This window comes from Vespula pensylvanica, chromosome 12, assembly GCF_014466175.1.
Source record: "Vespula pensylvanica isolate Volc-1 chromosome 12, ASM1446617v1, whole genome shotgun sequence".
Classification (NCBI taxonomy): domain Eukaryota; kingdom Metazoa; phylum Arthropoda; class Insecta; order Hymenoptera; family Vespidae; genus Vespula; species Vespula pensylvanica.
In genome coordinates, this window is record NC_057696.1 from 4180295 (window position 1) to 4198024 (window position 17730).

The 17730-nt window shown below is 31.8% G+C and overlaps 5 protein-coding genes across 6 annotated transcripts in view; 2 read left to right on the forward strand and 3 right to left on the reverse strand.

The window, feature by feature from the left end:
* LOC122633629 (RNA pseudouridylate synthase domain-containing protein 2-like) overlaps positions 1-5412 on the reverse strand; it is a 72275-nt gene extending 66863 nt beyond the window's left edge. Inside the window, exons 1-2 of the mRNA XM_043821731.1 lie at positions 5258-5412; positions 4517-4780 (exon numbers count right to left, since the gene is read on the reverse strand). Coding sequence (XP_043677666.1) covers positions 4517-4780; positions 5258-5392 — 399 coding nt within the window. The 5' untranslated portion in view covers positions 5393-5412. The remainder of the gene's footprint in view (positions 1-4516; positions 4781-5257) is intronic.
* A 241-nt stretch (positions 5413-5653) lies between these two features.
* Positions 5654-8261, reverse strand: LOC122633250 (protein nessun dorma). 2 transcript variants are annotated; one of them, XM_043820931.1, is made up of 5 exons: positions 8121-8261; positions 6871-7792; positions 6597-6801; positions 6248-6511; positions 5654-6170 (listed from the first exon to the last, which is right to left on the reverse strand). In XM_043820931.1, exons 2-5 carry the CDS (start codon positions 7776-7778, stop codon positions 5910-5912), a joined length of 1638 nt encoding a protein of 545 aa, XP_043676866.1. In that variant the 5' UTR covers positions 7779-7792; positions 8121-8261; the 3' UTR covers positions 5654-5909. The 2 variants fall into 2 exon arrangements, with proteins under 2 accessions (XP_043676866.1, XP_043676867.1); XM_043820932.1 differs by lacking the exon at positions 8121-8261 and adding an exon at positions 7857-8103.
* LOC122633253 (ADP-ribosylation factor-like protein 2-binding protein) lies at positions 8217-9428 on the forward strand. Its single transcript, XM_043820934.1, has 6 exons — positions 8217-8359; positions 8521-8631; positions 8706-8812; positions 8894-8979; positions 9054-9150; positions 9256-9428. Exons 1-6 carry the CDS (start codon positions 8341-8343, stop codon positions 9340-9342), a joined length of 507 nt encoding a protein of 168 aa, XP_043676869.1. The 5' UTR covers positions 8217-8340; the 3' UTR covers positions 9343-9428.
* LOC122633248 (nuclear pore complex protein Nup93-like) lies at positions 9416-14526 on the reverse strand. Its single transcript, XM_043820929.1, has 8 exons — positions 14459-14526; positions 12357-12654; positions 12103-12283; positions 11058-12021; positions 10648-10972; positions 10219-10575; positions 10031-10148; positions 9416-9953 (listed from the first exon to the last, which is right to left on the reverse strand). The coding sequence occupies exons 2-8, from the start codon at positions 12581-12583 to the stop codon at positions 9642-9644; spliced, it is 2484 nt and encodes an 827-aa protein (XP_043676864.1). The 5' UTR covers positions 12584-12654; positions 14459-14526; the 3' UTR covers positions 9416-9641.
* Positions 13097-17593, forward strand: LOC122633249 (ubiquitin carboxyl-terminal hydrolase CYLD). Its single transcript, XM_043820930.1, has 11 exons — positions 13097-13864; positions 13960-14095; positions 14180-14389; positions 14784-14959; positions 15035-15154; positions 15228-15448; positions 15534-15706; positions 15801-16097; positions 16184-16299; positions 16367-16583; positions 16639-17593. Exons 1-11 carry the CDS (start codon positions 13382-13384, stop codon positions 16827-16829), a joined length of 2340 nt encoding a protein of 779 aa, XP_043676865.1. The 5' UTR covers positions 13097-13381; the 3' UTR covers positions 16830-17593.
* The last annotated feature ends 137 nt before the right edge of the window (positions 17594-17730 follow it).

The window sequence follows — 17730 nt, forward strand, 5'->3', positions numbered from 1 at the left end:
AACAAACAGGAAAAAAAAAGAAAAAGAAAGCGAATGGAAAAAAAAAGAAATGAATAAATTAAAAAACAACAACAAATTCGTACGAATATCGTGAAAATTAACGTGAAATGTTTTCAAGCATTAAAAATAGAGATGGGAGAAATAAAAGGATCGCGTTCTCCATTTCTCTTTTTTCTTTTCTTTTTTTTTTCTTTTTCTTTTTTTCATTCTTATTATTATACATCACGTGTTTTCTTGATTTACGATATTACGTCGTGGTTTCAGGAAATATGAAAAAAAAAAAAAAGAAAGAAAGAAAAAAGAAAATTAAAAAACGAGACAAAGCAACAAAGAAGATAAATAAAATAAAAAGAAGAGGAAAATAAATAAAGAAATAAAGGAAAATAAAAACATTCGTATAATACTAATATACATATAGCACTAATTTAATGTACTAATAATAGTGTATGATCTCGAGGTGAGAAAATAATACTTCAATTAAAATCGTCCTTGTACGCGATGAAAATACCGTGTACACGATGAAATAATGAAAAGGATCGATTCCGGAACGACAAACGACAAGAAAAACGTTTCGTGCAAGGATGCTCGTAAGATTTTAAGAACCAGTACAAAACGCTGAGAATCGTTTTATCGTGCGAAAATAAAAATCCTCTTGCCGGTTGGACGGCAAACGGTTGAACGAGAAAGTATTCATTAAAGCGTTTACGATCCGTACGATCCAACCGAGATAGTCCTGTTTAAAATGTTATCGTTTTTACATGCCACGATCTGTTCGCCATGATCCAACTTACTCTTTCCGATACGGGATGTTACTGAAACGTACAATAGATATCGTCAAATTTATCAATAGTGATACAGGTCGAACCGAAACTTTCTAAATGATTCTTTTTCTTCTTTCTTTCTTTCTTTCTCTCTCTTTTTTTTTTTTTTTGGGAACTGTTCGATCGTAAAAAAGAAAGAAACTGTACGATAAAGATTACTCAATTTTTTAAAAATTCATTCAAGTACTATCGATCTATCCTATAGTATTTGAAGTAAAAAAAATTAATCGGAATGGAGAAAAAGAAAGAGAGAGAGAGAGAGAAAGAGAAAGAGAAAAAAGAAAGAAAGAAAGAAAAATTGTTACATTCATTCATAAACAACTTCAAATGTTTAGCTTTGATTTTATTGGAATAATTTTGGTGTGGATAGCGTTAAAGGTAAAAGAGCGTTTAAGTTTCACGTAAAAATTTATAGCGATTGTATCTCCGAAAAGTTTCCGATCACGTGACACCGTTAGAAAAACACACAGACAGTATATTATGCGGCTGCTAGGTTTTAAAGTTATCTTCGCTCTACGTCCGATCGAATTGAGAGCTACTCGCCCGTGAATATCCGTGAATTATATACCCCGAACGATATACATATTGCCTAGAAGTTTAGCTTATCGCGCCCGTACGCGTTTAACGCTTGCCCATCGATTTCACACACGACGATCGACGACCATTCACATCCTTTCCGAGAGGGACAGAATGATCGAGGATCGAGTCGAGTCATCCAGATTAGGAACTTTTTTTTGTGACCTTCCGGTATGACTCGGAGAAAAGGAAAAAGAAAATAAAGAAAAAAATATATAAAAAAAGAAAGAGAACTTGTCCGCGCGTGGCCCCGTGTGTATGTATATATATATATGATATTTGAAAAATATTAATACATCATATTTTTATTCCTGTCAACAAGACGACGACAGCCACGTGTACGACGAAATTTTATTTTCAGACGAATCCTTTTTGATAAGATTTGTAATTATTTTATTTGGAAGAAAAAAAGAAAAAAGGTTTCTCTCTGAAATCGGTATTTTTAAAAACTAAAGAGACCCCTATATATATATATATCTTCGACGAAGTCTTTTTAGTTTATATATATATATATATATATATATATATATATATGATAAATATATATACATATATTATACATATCTAACAATTTATTTTTCATAATATTGAAGAAAGATAGGATTTTAGAGACGATAGTATAAAAGTTAAAAAAGAAATAAGATTTTGGTCGAGCGCCGACTTCTAATCAGGACAAATTTGTTATTCTCAAATGAGAAAAGAATTCAACGTTGGACTAGATTTAAGAAATGTAAACAATTCAAATGGAAATTGTCCCGTTGATTTGATCAATTCGCCTTTAAAATTGGCATTAACGATGGATCAATACTAGACGACACACGATTTCACCGACAAGGAAGAGAGGACGACGCATAGCCAGCTCCAACTGTGGTTTATTTCGAGCTTTAGTTGATGCACAGTGACTTGGAATGGTAGACACGAATGCACACGGGCACGACTCGATTGTACACGTGCACACGCCAACAAGCAAAGGGATAGGATTATTTAGTGGTCAGTAAAGCGTAATAAACCCAACGTTTCTACTTATTATAACGCTCGTGACGGAAGGACAATAAATATCTCGATTTTACTGCGCTACATCGGTACTATTCAATGTGTATAGTTGTGCGTGTATTGTGTATCTATGTGCATATGTGTGTGTGTATGTTTGTACACGCGCATCAGTGTGCACAGAATAATACATTTGCACCTGTTAGAAACGACCTATCCGACGTCGCCGGTTATAAAAGCAACTCTTAGGCGTCTAAAAGTCCGATCGACAGAATGGCGAACGTGTATTTTAAAACCTGAAACTATTGGGCAGACTACCCTCATGGACATATACCTTCTAACATTAAAAATTTATGTATAAAAATATATATATGTATATACATACACATGTGCATGCAACACACGTGCATTGAAATTGGGTTAAATGCACAGGATCTACAAGAAATTCATTTACGTGAGAAATCAAAATTCGACGATCATTAATATCGATGAACGGGCGTTACGAAAAACGAAAACAAAGAGAAAAACAGAAAAGGGGTAAGTTACACAGGGCACCTGTTCAATTTCATACAAATCATAAGTAATATATAACTTGGCGCGTAGGAAATGATGTTAGAAAAAAGAGGGGTGGGGAGAAAAAGAAAAAAGAAGGTCCATTTCCTGAACACGAGATGGGATAAGATTCGTGTGAAATACATTTACGAGGATAGCACGTGGTGCTCATTTATAAAATGTTTATATATTCCATGGCATCGCGCAATTCCAGAACTAGTAATAAGTTCTTACTCTCTTTCCTCTTCTTCTTTCCCTTGGATTCCATAAACGATAAGAATTCGGTAAGTATATTATCAGATAAGTACGATGTAAGTACGATGGAAAATACCATTCTACGCGTAGAAAAAAATTATTTAAACCGCTCGTGTTCTTAATAGAAAAAAAAAAAAAATGAAGAGAAAGAAGATATCCTTTTTCGAGATGATCTGTTATGTTCGAAGAAGTTGGTTCGTAGTAAAGTAACTGTGAATCGAGTCTAATACGTCCCAGGAGAAGCTTTTGACCGGCACAAAACGCGAGTTATTTGCGGCCGAGCGGCTAGCACGCTCGTCTTCCGAAGTGATTGATCGTTCGCCTCGCTGCACCGTGACTTCTTAGCCCAACCTTCTCTCTTTCTCTCTCTCTCTCTCTCTCTCTCTCTTTCTCTTTCTGATCTCCAATTTTCTTTCCTTATCTTTCGTAGACTCAAACTATACTTCTTCTTCTTCTTCTTCTTCTTCTTCGTCGGCTTGCCTAGCGAAACGACGGCTCACATAGAAATTGTCAGTGTGAATGTGAATTTATGTAGGTATATATATATATTTGTATATATGTATATATGTGTGTATGTATATAAAAGCCACAGAAAGAGAAAATATATATATATATATACATACACACATACATAGAGAGAGAAAGAGAAAGAGAGAGAGATTTTCTCTATTTCTCTTGCGGACAACGTCGCTACCACGCCATGGGATATTTTCAGAAGCGTCGCCGCGACAGAGCACATTGTGTCTCATTGCAAGCGGCGTTTTATCTTAACACGTTCGGGATAACAGGGAATAACATACTTCGAAAGTGGAAAAGTCGTCACCTCGTTCTACCTATGCAATGTGCTACCTACCGGTCATCCCAACCGGGTATTTGCGATATAACTTAAGTATTTACGAGACACCACGAGCGTCCGTCCTCCATGTATATTTCTGTTCTCTGTCTTTTGCTCCTCATCCTAGCTTCGGTTATACAGTTTCGACTTGATCATTGAAAGAAAACGTTATCTCCTAACTAATATATTGTATATACGTTCTTTTAATAACCAATCATAGTTCGTCATAGTCCTGTTAACGTCCTCGTATAAATAATGAAATGTATCGATAAAACGGGATATATTACTAATACCTTTAACATTGTTACGACTAAGTTCTCATCGTCGTGTGATGTTGCAAAACTAAGTCAACGCAAACTAAGCAAGTGTAGAGTTTTAATAAAAGAAAGAAATAAAAGATATACATATATATACATATACATATATATATATATATTATGTGTGTGTATGTAAAAGCATATATGTATATATAAGTGACAAGACCTACCTCCTCGTCCGACGGTGGTTCTTCGTAGTCCGAAAGGGTGTCCTTGAAGACGAAAATGCATTCCGACGGTTCCAATTGGCGAGCGTTGCCAAATTGAGTTTGTCCGTCGGTTACCTGACTCGGCCCGGTCGTTTCCACCATCTTCGGTAATTTATCAACTGGCGACGTACGTTGCTCCTTACGTCGCCACAAATTCAATCCTAACAAGTTTCTCAGTAAAGACGTTCGCCAGCTGTATTGACGTTGAATTACTAATTCAGATCTCTGAAAGAAAAAAATACATGACGTTTATGTTTATCCATGATTGCTTACGTTGGCGCGCATTCCACATTCAAAATTCCCGCCTATAATTCGAAGAGTTCATTTGCTATTCAATACGTGCATTAATTCGAATCGTATTAATTATTTCGTCTTCATTTAAACGTATCTTATGTGTAGGTTAATTTTTCGTTTATGTATCTATCTATTTCCGTCGAGATATTACAGATATTTATTGTATATTCGAAAACATTAAGTTTAAGGTTATGTTCAATAACGGCCGGTTCGCGATTAATAGAATTTATCAAATATTCTGTCATGACCATAAGTGAAAAATCTTTTTCTTTTCTTTCGTTTAAATTTGTTTGAAAAACGATAGATCGTTTTTCTCACACATTATTTTCATTACAATGCGTAGCATGTTTTCAATTTTTATGAAAACCTTGTAGTATATAAAAAGTGGATTGCTGATCACTTACGTACCAAAAAAAGATGGACAACTGAATTGAAAACGTTTCGGAATTGTAAATTGTAAATATCTCTCACTGTCAAATTATACAAATTTATATAGTTCGGCACATTTCGATTAACTTTCCATTTGCAAAATAATACCGACATTATAAAAACTTTACTCCGCAATGAATAGCCGTGCCACCTCGCGGAAGAAGTACGCTACATCACTGTTTCTTTGAAACGTCGATGCACAGAGTAAACGCATGTAGAACAAAAGGTAATGCACATGCCATCTGCCGGTTTTTTATAATATTAAATTCCCATTACATCAAATTCGAATCACAAATGAGAATTCCATTCGAAGTGTAAAATTCAATCTGATAACAAATTTAAGAAACCATTGGCGTAAATTACTTGAATTTTAGATTTTTAATAACTTTCTTGTTATTTATTATCTCTTTTTACAAAATAAACTTATAATAATATGTACATTTGTACGTACGATACGAAAATATATCCGATCAATTCACATATGCCCATTATAATATAATAAAATATTCAATTACAAAAATACGATATATTATATAAATGTATGCGATATGATATGACATGAAACTACTTGACAAGCATGTAATTACGTTTCAAATAGTATTATAAAATCGAATAAGAACTTTCGACGAATTTAAGACGTTAACGTAGCATTGCAGTCTTGTTTTGAAGTAAAAGATATTGAAGCTCTTGATTTGAAAATTATATCTGCTTTAACGTTACCTTGGAAAGTGCATTCCTGCAATGAAATTTCGTTTACGTTTTCTAATAATTCAATACTACCAATTTTGCTCTCATTGCCATTTAAATATTTCTGTGTTTCCATACGAATAGCATATTCTTTGAAATATTCAAGAGTACACTTCTTTGCTATTAAAGTAGCATCATCGTGTAACTAAAAAATATAATTCATATTGATTACAAAAAATTTATTATATCTTTTGAGTCATCTGTATCTACTTATTGTTTTACCTGGACACCCTCTATACAATTTTTGAAGCTGCATTCGTTCATGATGACTTCACCTGTTCCATAAATAACAACAGCGGTTCCTAATCCATCAAAACTTATCTTTTCCATTATTAATTTTGCCCCTGGTAAGATTATTATGCCTAATTTAACTATGCTTTGATTCAAGGCAAATATCCTACAACCAATCATTTTGACAGATCCTTTTCTAACAATGATACCAGCCTGAAGTTCACCAAGGTTTATAGATATGTCTTCTAATACAACCTATGAGAAAGTAGTAGAATCTATTAGAATACCTCTATAGAATAACCTATAATTGATGATATATGTATTATCTAATATCTCTAACTTCTTGTCCAGAAAAATCTAACAAAGACGGTGAGCTTTCTATATCATTTGCAGAAAGCATTATATGCTCTGCTCTGCCAATTCCCTTGATAGTGCCACCTTCCTCCAGACCACCAGAACCTCTGATTTGATGTACTCCCTCTCCAAGAAAAACAATTTCACCAACGTCAGCAGCAAGCAAAGCTTCCTGCAAACATCTGTAGATCCTATAACAAAACATGTAACATTTGTAACATTATCTTTAATTTCTACATACAATAATCTTTTTTTCTTACTGTAGAAACAGACTTGGCGATATGATGGTTTCAATTTTATTTACAGCATTCTTTATTTCCGTCAAAGTACCGCCAAGCCATACAAAATGAGCTTCTTTTTGCTTATCGCTATTCTCATGCTTTCTTGTTTGTTCTTCTACCATAACAGAATTATGATTTCTCGAGAGAATATCTCTAATCGCAGGATTTTCAAGGACCTCCATTTCTGTTTTAATTTGTTGCAATCGAAAATGAAGCTTCATCAACTGACAAGCTTTTCCATCGTCCACTAAACAATTCTCAACTTCTTCCTCGTCGGACATTGATTCTTCTAATCTTGAAATTTTTTGCTGAATTTCTCTACCTTCTCTTATCAATGTCCTAATCACGTCACAAGTCTCTTTATTGACACATCCTCGTTTCATATCAAAGAACAGTCTAATTCTAGATTCAAGATGCAAAGTCACCCAATCTGAATTTTCATCATCATCAAGGTCCCATGGCATCCATAAATAATTATAAAAAAATCTCACTTGATCTATACAACTGGCAGTACCAACCATGTCTAAAGTCCTGTTCTCTTGTTTTTGCGTTGGATATAATTCTATCAAAGGTACATCGTATTTTTCAGGCAAATGAATGTCATCTTGTACAGCTGTGATTTTGACTAATGCGAACAGATCATTGAAATCGACTTGCTCTGCTTCAACGACGACGATAGTAGGATAATGAATTTTTAATTCTTGACAAGTCATACGGGGAATTTTCCACAAAGCTTGCCATCCGACTGGTTCTATTACAAGTTCCACATAATTTAACCATTCCGATTTAATCTGTGATGCAGATACTATTTTATTTTGGCTAGATAATATTTCACTGAATTCTACTAGCCTTTCTTGGAGACTTTTATCAAATGTATATATTTCCATAGTTTCTGTCTTCTCTGAAAAGCAATTTATAGATATTCATAAGTAACAAATATATTTCACTGCGTAAATCGTACTCACTTTATTTAAACACTTTTTTACGAATAATCAAACGAAAATTATTAAATACAATAAAATGATAATAAATATGAGAGATGAGATAAAACGAAGGAGTATTGCCGGTATGAGAAACGATTTTTTTTTTTACATAAAATTTTCCCGCCTTTTTTGTAAAATATTATTGAATTAATCTTTCTACACTATGATTCTCTATTATCGTGTAATTAATGTCTACGTTCTTTGTAAACATTAATTATTTCATAAATGAATATTACAATTTTTTACCTGTTAAATTAATATCTCGGACAAGGGTGAACAATTTTCAAAAGTTACACAGCAGCCATTTTGATTTGTCGACCGTTCAGATGCGGTGTTGTTAATCGTTGCTATGAGAAGTTTGTAACAGTATCAACACTGTTAACATTTAAAGGTTACGATTAAATACATTTACATTGCGTGTATAAAAAAATATATAAGTGTTTTATTTGTTAACAATATATAAACTATGGCTGACGAAATAATTGGTTCGTCTTTATTATCGTTACATCTCATAAGCGTACACACATCCTGTGATTAATATGAAAGAAGTAGTTTTTCATCTCATAGTTCGTCTTACGTAGTATCATAGTAAAAGATCCATATGAAGATTTCATTATTTTATAATAATTTTGATTTTCTTATTCAGCGGATAATTGTTTAGAAATAAATACAGGAAAGAGTCCTACCCAAATTCCAAAAGATGCAAAGGATAGATTGTTTGATGAAATTATTGGCCACATTGAAGATCTTTTACTAGGTATATTTAATATTTGAAATTGAAATAAAAAATCCATTTATTTTATTTATTCTTCGTTTATTCTGTTTTTATAGAAGATGGTTTTCATACTATTCAGAAAGAATTCTTAGAAAAATATTGGACTATTTTTGAACCAACCGAAGAGAATAAATTAGTTTATACAGATATATTTAATGAATATGTAAGTTTCTTCGAAATATCTTTAACTCTATGATCAAATTTTTTGTGTTTTAAAAATATAAGGTTTTCTTTTTTTTTCCAGAATAAAACCGTGGAAACTTATATTGTTAATTATCTGCAAAAAATTATTCCACATTTTAATATAAATGTTTTTCTTGATTACTTGAGGTAAATATATTACTAATTTTATGTAAAACATTTTTTGAAAGGTTATATAAATTCGATATATCATTTTCATTCAGTGAAAAACAAGCTGAATTAGATGGCGAAGTTTTTGAAGTATTATCTGCAGTTACAGACTTTTTGGCATTTAAAGAAATGCTTCTGGACTATCGAGCTGTAAGTTATTTAAAGTTTTAGTATCTATTGTTTTTAGGCGTGTGCGTGTACACACACACACACACACACACACACACACTTAATACATACATAATATATTTCCAGATGAAAGAAGGAAAAGTCCAAGATCTTAGTTCAGGAATATCTGTAACGTCTATAAAAAATCCTATCACTGATTTTGATTTAAGATAAGAATAACTTTTTATAACTAAAACTATAAATATTTACTTTTGTAAACAATTAATCAGCATTTATCAAATAAAAGTATTTATCAAAAATTATATTTTATTACAATGTAAAAGTTTCCAGATATAGCAAGATAATTCGGACGCGTTTTACTGATCTGATCTTTTTTAACTCCATTGAAATATTTTACAAATACAGAAATGGAAATAATGGCGCAATTTTTTTTGTGGTTCTTTGATATAAGACGGCAAAAATCATTGGAGTTTTTTAAGGAATGGTATTTGGATAGATAATAGAATCTGCATTTAGTGCATAAGAATTTCCATTTGTACAAGTTTACTATTTGTTTCGTTCGGCATACGATATGGTAGTGTTCCTGCAAAACTCGTCAATGCTCTCGCTTGATGTCGAAGATCACGAAATTGTTGTTCTCTCGCTATTTCATCACCTGGTTCCGTAGATCGTAATTTTTGATATTGACGATAAAGTATCGTCATAGTAGCTAAAAGAACGTCGGTTAAAGTTCCAGCTACTTCTGGTGATACCCGACGTAATGCTGTTACTCTTTCATCGACATCTTTGACATGTAATGGCAACATTTCTGATTCGGCGATAGTCTGAAATTTAATTTTTAATTAGTATAAAAGAACGAAATAATTTTTTGTTGAAAATATATATATTATTATCAACTTACTCTAAGAGCACTTTGACATTGATCATTGTAATATTGATCAAAAAATACCATAAGATGTCGTAAAGTATAAAACGAAGCTACCAATTCGGCTGGTGCTTGTATAGCAATACCTTGATACCTAACAAATTTTATATCCATTTAGTCTATCGTACATAAATAAACGTAATAATTATTTTATAAAATTTTACCTTGAGCTTATGTCGTTAGCGGTAGTTTGCAATCGATTCCTTAATGATCCAGGTGTTCCTTTTTGACTTACTACTTGTGCCAAAAGTGTGCACATTAAACTGAGAACTTTCTCGTGAGTACCAGCAAGATCATACATCGTTACTGCATCCTCCAAAAGCCCTTTTCTATATAACGTCTCTGCACATATATTTATCACGTCATCTGTGTTTACTTGGAACTGATCTAGAATTCCTGGCAATCTTCTATCTTTCTCTATTTTGCCGACAAGGATATCTCGATTTGTAGGTGAAGCATCTACAACCATTCCTGCAGATGATGCAGCAAACATATTTCTATCATAGGGATCTTTCATACATCTGAAATTTCAAGGTCGCAATTACAAAAAAAATTTGTGATGTCGAACAAAGTGTCTACGCATAAAGATATACCTTAATAAAAAGAGATAGTGCAGACTTTCCTTTGGATCCGAGGATTCGAATCTTTTTACATATAACAATATCAGCCTCGCAAAATTTAATCTTTTAGCAGGTGGTTTATCAGAAGGGTCAACACTTATCAACGGAGCTAAAACACTTTGACTAACAGATAACAGATTATGCTCGTGCATAGCGGCTGCCAGGTGCACAGCATGAGCTAAATGACGAGCACCTGCACCTCTTGCCAAAAATTCGATCGCTGCTTCAAACTGACCAGTCAGGAAAAGCATGGAAAAGTATAAAAATGGTTGTTCATGTGCATGGTAGTAAGATTCACCTGGAATATTTAAAAAAAAAAAAAAAGAAAAAACGATATAATTGTTTCATAAATATATTTATAAAAATTAGGTCAAGTAACGCACCATATATTTCCGAGATTGTAGTTTGGAGATAATCCAAAGTTAATTTATTTTCAATGTCAGGTTGATCTCTTACTTGGCACAATTTCAACCACAAATAATCATCTGCAGTTGCTACTACCTCAGAATGCAAGTCATCTGGTTCACATGGAACTAATGCACTATATGCTGCTCTCTTATAAGCATCTGTCGCAGATCTTACATGCTTTTTATAATGTAATTTTAATACTGACTCAGCACGATTACCAGGATAACGTTGTGGATCGTCGCATGCTTCTTCCAGAGCAGTTTTAAATTCTGGAAAATCTGCATTGCATTGTTTCAAACAATGCAAAGCAGCTTTGAGATCTCCACATCTCATACAGTAATAAACTAATGGCCACAATGGCCTATCGCCTACCATCACATCTTCTAAATCTCTTAAATTTTGTACTTTAATGCCAACAAAGCTTTTTACTAAAGGTACAGTGCCTGGAATACCACCCCTCTTAGCTTGAACCAAATTTTCGTTAATAACAGAATTCATAAAATCTCTATATCGATTTTCAAGATAATTTCTCGCTAATGATACGATCTTCTGTTCAATCGCAGGACTAGTTCTTGATTTAATTTGATCTCCTCTTGGTGTTGGTGGAATATCTACCATATACTTAACCATTTGCCACAAATCCGTAACTTTCTTGTCATTAAATGATTCACTTGCTTTACAGAATATATTAAACAAATTAGGTCTTGTTGTACCGCGAAGTACATGTTCGTTGTAATTCTGTAATTCTTTGGCATATGCAACTTCGACATTAGAGAGACCACTAACCATTGATCCAGCTAATTTGGTACGTTGCGGAGTTCCTCTTAAATCTACTAACTCTCCTGATGGAGCTGTCATAGCATTTATTATTTCAAAACGCATTTGTTTCCATTCGCCCAATATATGTTCCATCTGCTGAACTCTGGTAAGTTCAAATGTCTGGAATATAAAATAAATTTTACTTTTACAATATCTGTTAAATATACGTATATATTTTAACTATAAGCGAATAACATTTACATCTTTGTGAACTTCTTCGATAATGGAGAGAATTGCATTTTCTTTCTCATTTCTTAAATAGCTTACAATATCAGTGTCTGCAATAGGATCTAATGGCTCAAATGTGCGTCTTGCACTGAGTGAACTTAATTTTTGAGATATTTGTGGTAGATCAACCCCCCGAGAACCTAACAACAAGTGACTGAAAGATAAATCAAATATTTTTATATTATATATTATTACAATTATTATTCATTAATATCACGATGACTTACGCTTGGACCTGGTTGTCCTGAGTACCGGTTTGCGTCACACGTGACCATAACTCGTTAGAAGCTTCTAATATTTGACGTAAATTTCTTTCGACTTGTGGAAGTTCTTCACTACCTTCGACGGCAGCAGACAATTGTTCTGCTGATCTTAATAATTCACTGAAACCGCTATCTCCCGTTGCTCGTGAAGAATCTATAGTAGACATATCGCTATTTGCCGGATCTACCATTTTTAAAGCGCGCTAAGAACATTATACTGATCATACTTTCGAATCCAATATGGTTGACCACGCTGGCCAATCTAACAACAAATTTTAAATTGAGATAAATAGCTAGTCTTACACACATTCACATTCACACACACATAGTTCTCATTCATATTAACGTAATTAATATATTTAAAAATATAACTATATAAACTATTATTAACTATTATTATATTATAATGAAATTATGAATTATTAAAAAATCTCATTTTAATATTTTTTATAAAAAGATCCTCTCAAATCAAAGTTTTCGATTATTTAAAAATATCATGCCCGCGATATCATCGACCAATCAGATTTGAATATTTTTTTTTAATAGTTTAAAAGAAATGTTTTAAACAAGTATAAAAATATATATGTATTTTCTATTTTCTATTTATATGAGATACAAAAAACAAGTTTTTTTTTTATAAAGAAACGAATAAAATATTTATTTGTATAAATGCTCGTATTACCAATATACCGGTCACGAGATTGAAACTACCTAGCCAAATTTACCATAAAGCTTATCATTATGCTTGAATTTGATTGATCTTGATTAGTCATTTATAGAAAATAAAACAAGTAACGTCGTTTTATTGCGATAATATCGGGGAAAATCGTATAAGTGTAGAAAAGGTTTATAATTCTTTAATATATTTGCCGGTATTTTTAAAGTGTAGAAATTGTCATATACAATTTACTGTTATTTCGAATTAGGAGTTTTTCAAGTTATTTTGAGTTAACGATGCATTTTTTAATGATGCCTGTCTATATATAAGAATGGAAAGCCGGAATTTTGACAGCAATAAAAATCACAAAGTTTTGCGATATTATGTTGCAAAAAAAAATTCTACTCTTACTTGCATGTCAAGACATTGTGATGTAAATGTAAGTACTTTACGTCTGGGAATGCTGGTAAAATGCCTGGAAGATTTAATGGATGGAACGCTCCTAATTTCTGTCACCGATGTGTCAGGATCAAAAATTTGGCATACCACAGAATGGTGCTGTCAAAAAACTGATCTCGTTCTTGTGTCACAAGAAATATGGAGATTTCTTCTTGCGGTTTCAGTACCACAAGAGAGAGTTTACCTGGCCAATAATAAGTCACTTTGTGGAAAATTGGAGAATCTATGTGTAAATGATAAAGTATGGTATCACCCTAACCATAAGGTTAATGATCGCAAGGAATTAGCTATTATTAAATATATTGGTCCAGTATCTCAGCTTGGTCAAGGATTGTATTTTGGTCTTGACATACCGGTAAATTAATCACAAACCACGATCACAAATTTATATGTTATTTGTTTCTTTATTGCTTCTATATTGAAATATAGAAATTATATAAATTATTTTAGGACAGTCAAGAACAATCTAAAACATCTATGCTATGTCTAGAATATTTTGAGTCCACTCACTCAAATAGAACATTTGCAACATTGAATAAAATTTCTCTTTACAAAGTGGATGTTCCAAATAGAAATATAGAAAAAAGTATATAATCGCATAATTTTGTTTTTGCTGTCATAAGAAGACCGAATGATTTATTACAGATCGAATGATTTTTTTTCATTACAGTTTTAATACCAAAACCTATTGCACAGAATGCCTCTACTAATGACAAAAAGAAATTTACTTTGGATCCAAGTTTTTTAGCTCAATTGGAAACATTTTCTCCAGACAGCAGTAATAATAATAATAACAATAATTATAACGGTACATCTTTATCAAATGAATGTCATTATGCCATGAAATCATTAATTCCACAAAATACAGATAACAAATCAGGTAATTATATAATAATGATAAAAATGTTTAATTTATTCTTTATATATTATTTAATTAGACAATCCTTACCTAGTTCAGTTTTCCTTGTATACCAAAGAGAGTTAATAATAGTTAACTGAGGTGTTTAAAAATAGCTTCAGAGTTAGTCTATTCTGAATGTACCGGCAAGTGTCTAACGTGTTGTGAATGTAATCTAAGTTTATTCAAAGAATGGCTAAATTTCAAAATATTCCAACTTTTGTTTTAAATTATAAATGGAGCAGTGATATAGAATCAAGTGCATACAGTGAATTAGAAGAAACTTATGATCATGCAGAAAGATTCAATCATAGTAAGCAAGAAAATTGTATAAAATGTTGTATTTAATGCATTATGCTACTGTGTTATTTTCTAGGAAATATGTCGGAGGAAAACGGGAACAAGAATTTTAGACGAAACAAATCTTCAGATTTGATAGTGGGTTCAAATGTCAAAGTACTTCTAGGTTCAGATCTAAGACATGGAACCCTTCGTTGGGTTGGAACACCACCTGATACAAATACTAGTAAATTAATGGCAGCTGTTGAATTGGTAAATACGAAGGGAATATTATAGAAAATGAAAATGTACTATGTTATGTTATAAATAAAATTATAATATATTTAGAATGAAGGACATCCATCAGGTACGGATGGTACTTACAAGGAAATAAGATATTTTCAATGTCAACCTTATAGAGCTGTTTTCACGGATATTGAGCAATGCTTTCCATGTGAATCTGGAGTAGTGAGTATTATATAAAGTAAAAATATTACTACATTTTTAATCCCTTTTTTATAAATCCAATTTTTATGGATAGATAAGACTTGATGATCGATATCCTTCTATGAATACCAACAATTTTGGAAATATGGAAAGTGTGATTATAGGTATGGTGAGACCTATTTCAGTCAAAGGAAATTTAGAGAGTATTTGTGGAAAATTCAGAGGAATACAAGGTCATCATAATTCATGTTATTTGGATGCTACTCTTTTCAGTATGTTTGCTTTCACTAGTGTATTTGACAATCTTTTATTCAGGTAAGATAATAGAAATATATATAATTTATGATTTTAAGGAAAGTAATGTAAATCAAAAATATTTTATTATTTTTATCAAATGTAGACCACCGAATGAAAAAGATTGTCCTGAGTATGAAGAAGTTCAGAAAGTATTACGCGAAGAAATCGTTAATCCCCTTCGAAAAAATATATTTGTAAGTGCGGATCGTGTAATGAAATTAAGAACGTTGCTTGAAAGATTGTCTTCTGTATCTGGTCTTACAAGCGAAGAAAAAGGTTTTTTTTTTTTTTGAAAATTATTCTTATAACATTTATAGTACTGGAATAACGCTAAAATTACATTGAAATACTATCTATTATCATTATATAGATCCAGAAGAATTTTTAACGTCATTGGTGGCACAAATCTTAAATGCTGAGCCATTTCTCAAATTAAGTTCTGGTCAGGATGCATATCATTACCAACTTTTTGTTGAAAAGGATGATCATCTCAGTTTACCAACAGTACAACAACTATTAGAACAGAGCTTTTTTACAAGTAATATCAGATTGAAGGAAGTTCCTTCTTGTCTTATCATACAAATGCCACGATTTGGAAAATCGTTTAAAATGTATCAAAAAATCCAACCAACTCTCTTGCTTGATGTGACAGATATAATTGAAGATTGTTAAGTATTGTCATTAACGACAACTATTATTTTTAACATATTAACAAATAAAATCAATTTATATAATAATACATTTTTTATACAGCTCCTAGGCAGTGCACAGTATGTGGCAAATTAGCTGAATTTGAATGTAAAGAATGTTATGGAGAATGTGGAATAGGTCTTGAAAGCATAGCCTTCTGTGCAGAATGCTTGAAAACAGTAATGTCAATATTCTCTAATATAATTTAATTTTAATATCATGGTTAATTATATTGTTATCTTTTAGGTACATCGTCACGAACATAGAACTAATCATGAACCAAAAAAACTTAGTGTACCAGTAGAATTTGCAATTCTACAAGAGCATTGTCCCGTACCTCGTTTATATTTAGAACTATCAGCAGTCGTTTGTATTGAAACATCTCATTATGTTTCATTTGTAAAGTGTGGCTCTGGTTCAGAAGCACCATGGTGCTTTTTTGATTCTATGGCAGATAGAAAAGGTATAATTTAATTTTCTATATATTTAATCCAAGATTTACCAATATTTATTATTAGGTGAACAAGATGGGTATAATATACCAGAGATGGTGCCATGTCCAGATTTTCCTTATTGGCTAAGTGAAAATGGTGGGAATTATTTGATGAAATTAACAGACGATCGTAATTTACCGGAATATGCAAAACGACTTTTATGTGATGCCTATATGTGCATGTACCAATCACCAGATGTTATGATGTACAAATAATGTTGATATAGCCTTCATAATATTGATAAATTTTAATATTTACGATGTCCTCCGATGGATTAGGGAAGTAATGAAAACGAAAATTAATATAAATATTCTTGCAATTGTAATATTTTTAGAGTCTGTAAAAATATCATTAGATGCAAATACGCTATTTTATATGACAAAATAGTATTACATATAAATAGTAAATTGTAATCATCAGTATCGTAAAATATGTGCACAAATCTAGGAAAAATTTTAGTTTTAATTTATTTTAATTTTCAAAGTGCTATTTATATCTTTTGATATACGTATGTATGTACATCTTACTGTACTACATATTTCTAACAAAGAACTATAGATCGTTCTAGCCATTATTTAACTAGAAAGACGATTACAAATTTCTTCAATCAAGGCTGTTTATCACTCGAAGCGTATATGATTTCATTAACAAATATAGACAAAATATGAATTACAAGCGCGAGCGGAAAACACTGTCGTTGCCATGATTCTATCATATCAATCTATAAGCTTGTTAAATTATACCCTACTCGCACGTAACATAACGATAGGATTAGTGTGAGTTAAAATAGAAAATGTTAGTAGGTTCAAATTCAAACTTTTCATTCTTCCACATTTATATCCTTTAATGGTCCTGATTATCACATGACCATTATAAATCCATAATAGATATGACGCAGTGCGCATTTATTTTACGATATAAATGCATAAAAAATAATAAATATAATTAATACGAAAATAAATTATACCACGAAAAAACACAATGTTGGGAATTCTTTACTTTATAGATAGTATGGAAATGAATTAATATTTTGATTTTTATAAAAATAATATTGAAATTTTTAATTAAAATTATTTTAAGTTTTTCGCGCGCGACGATTTTTGTAATGTTAAACGA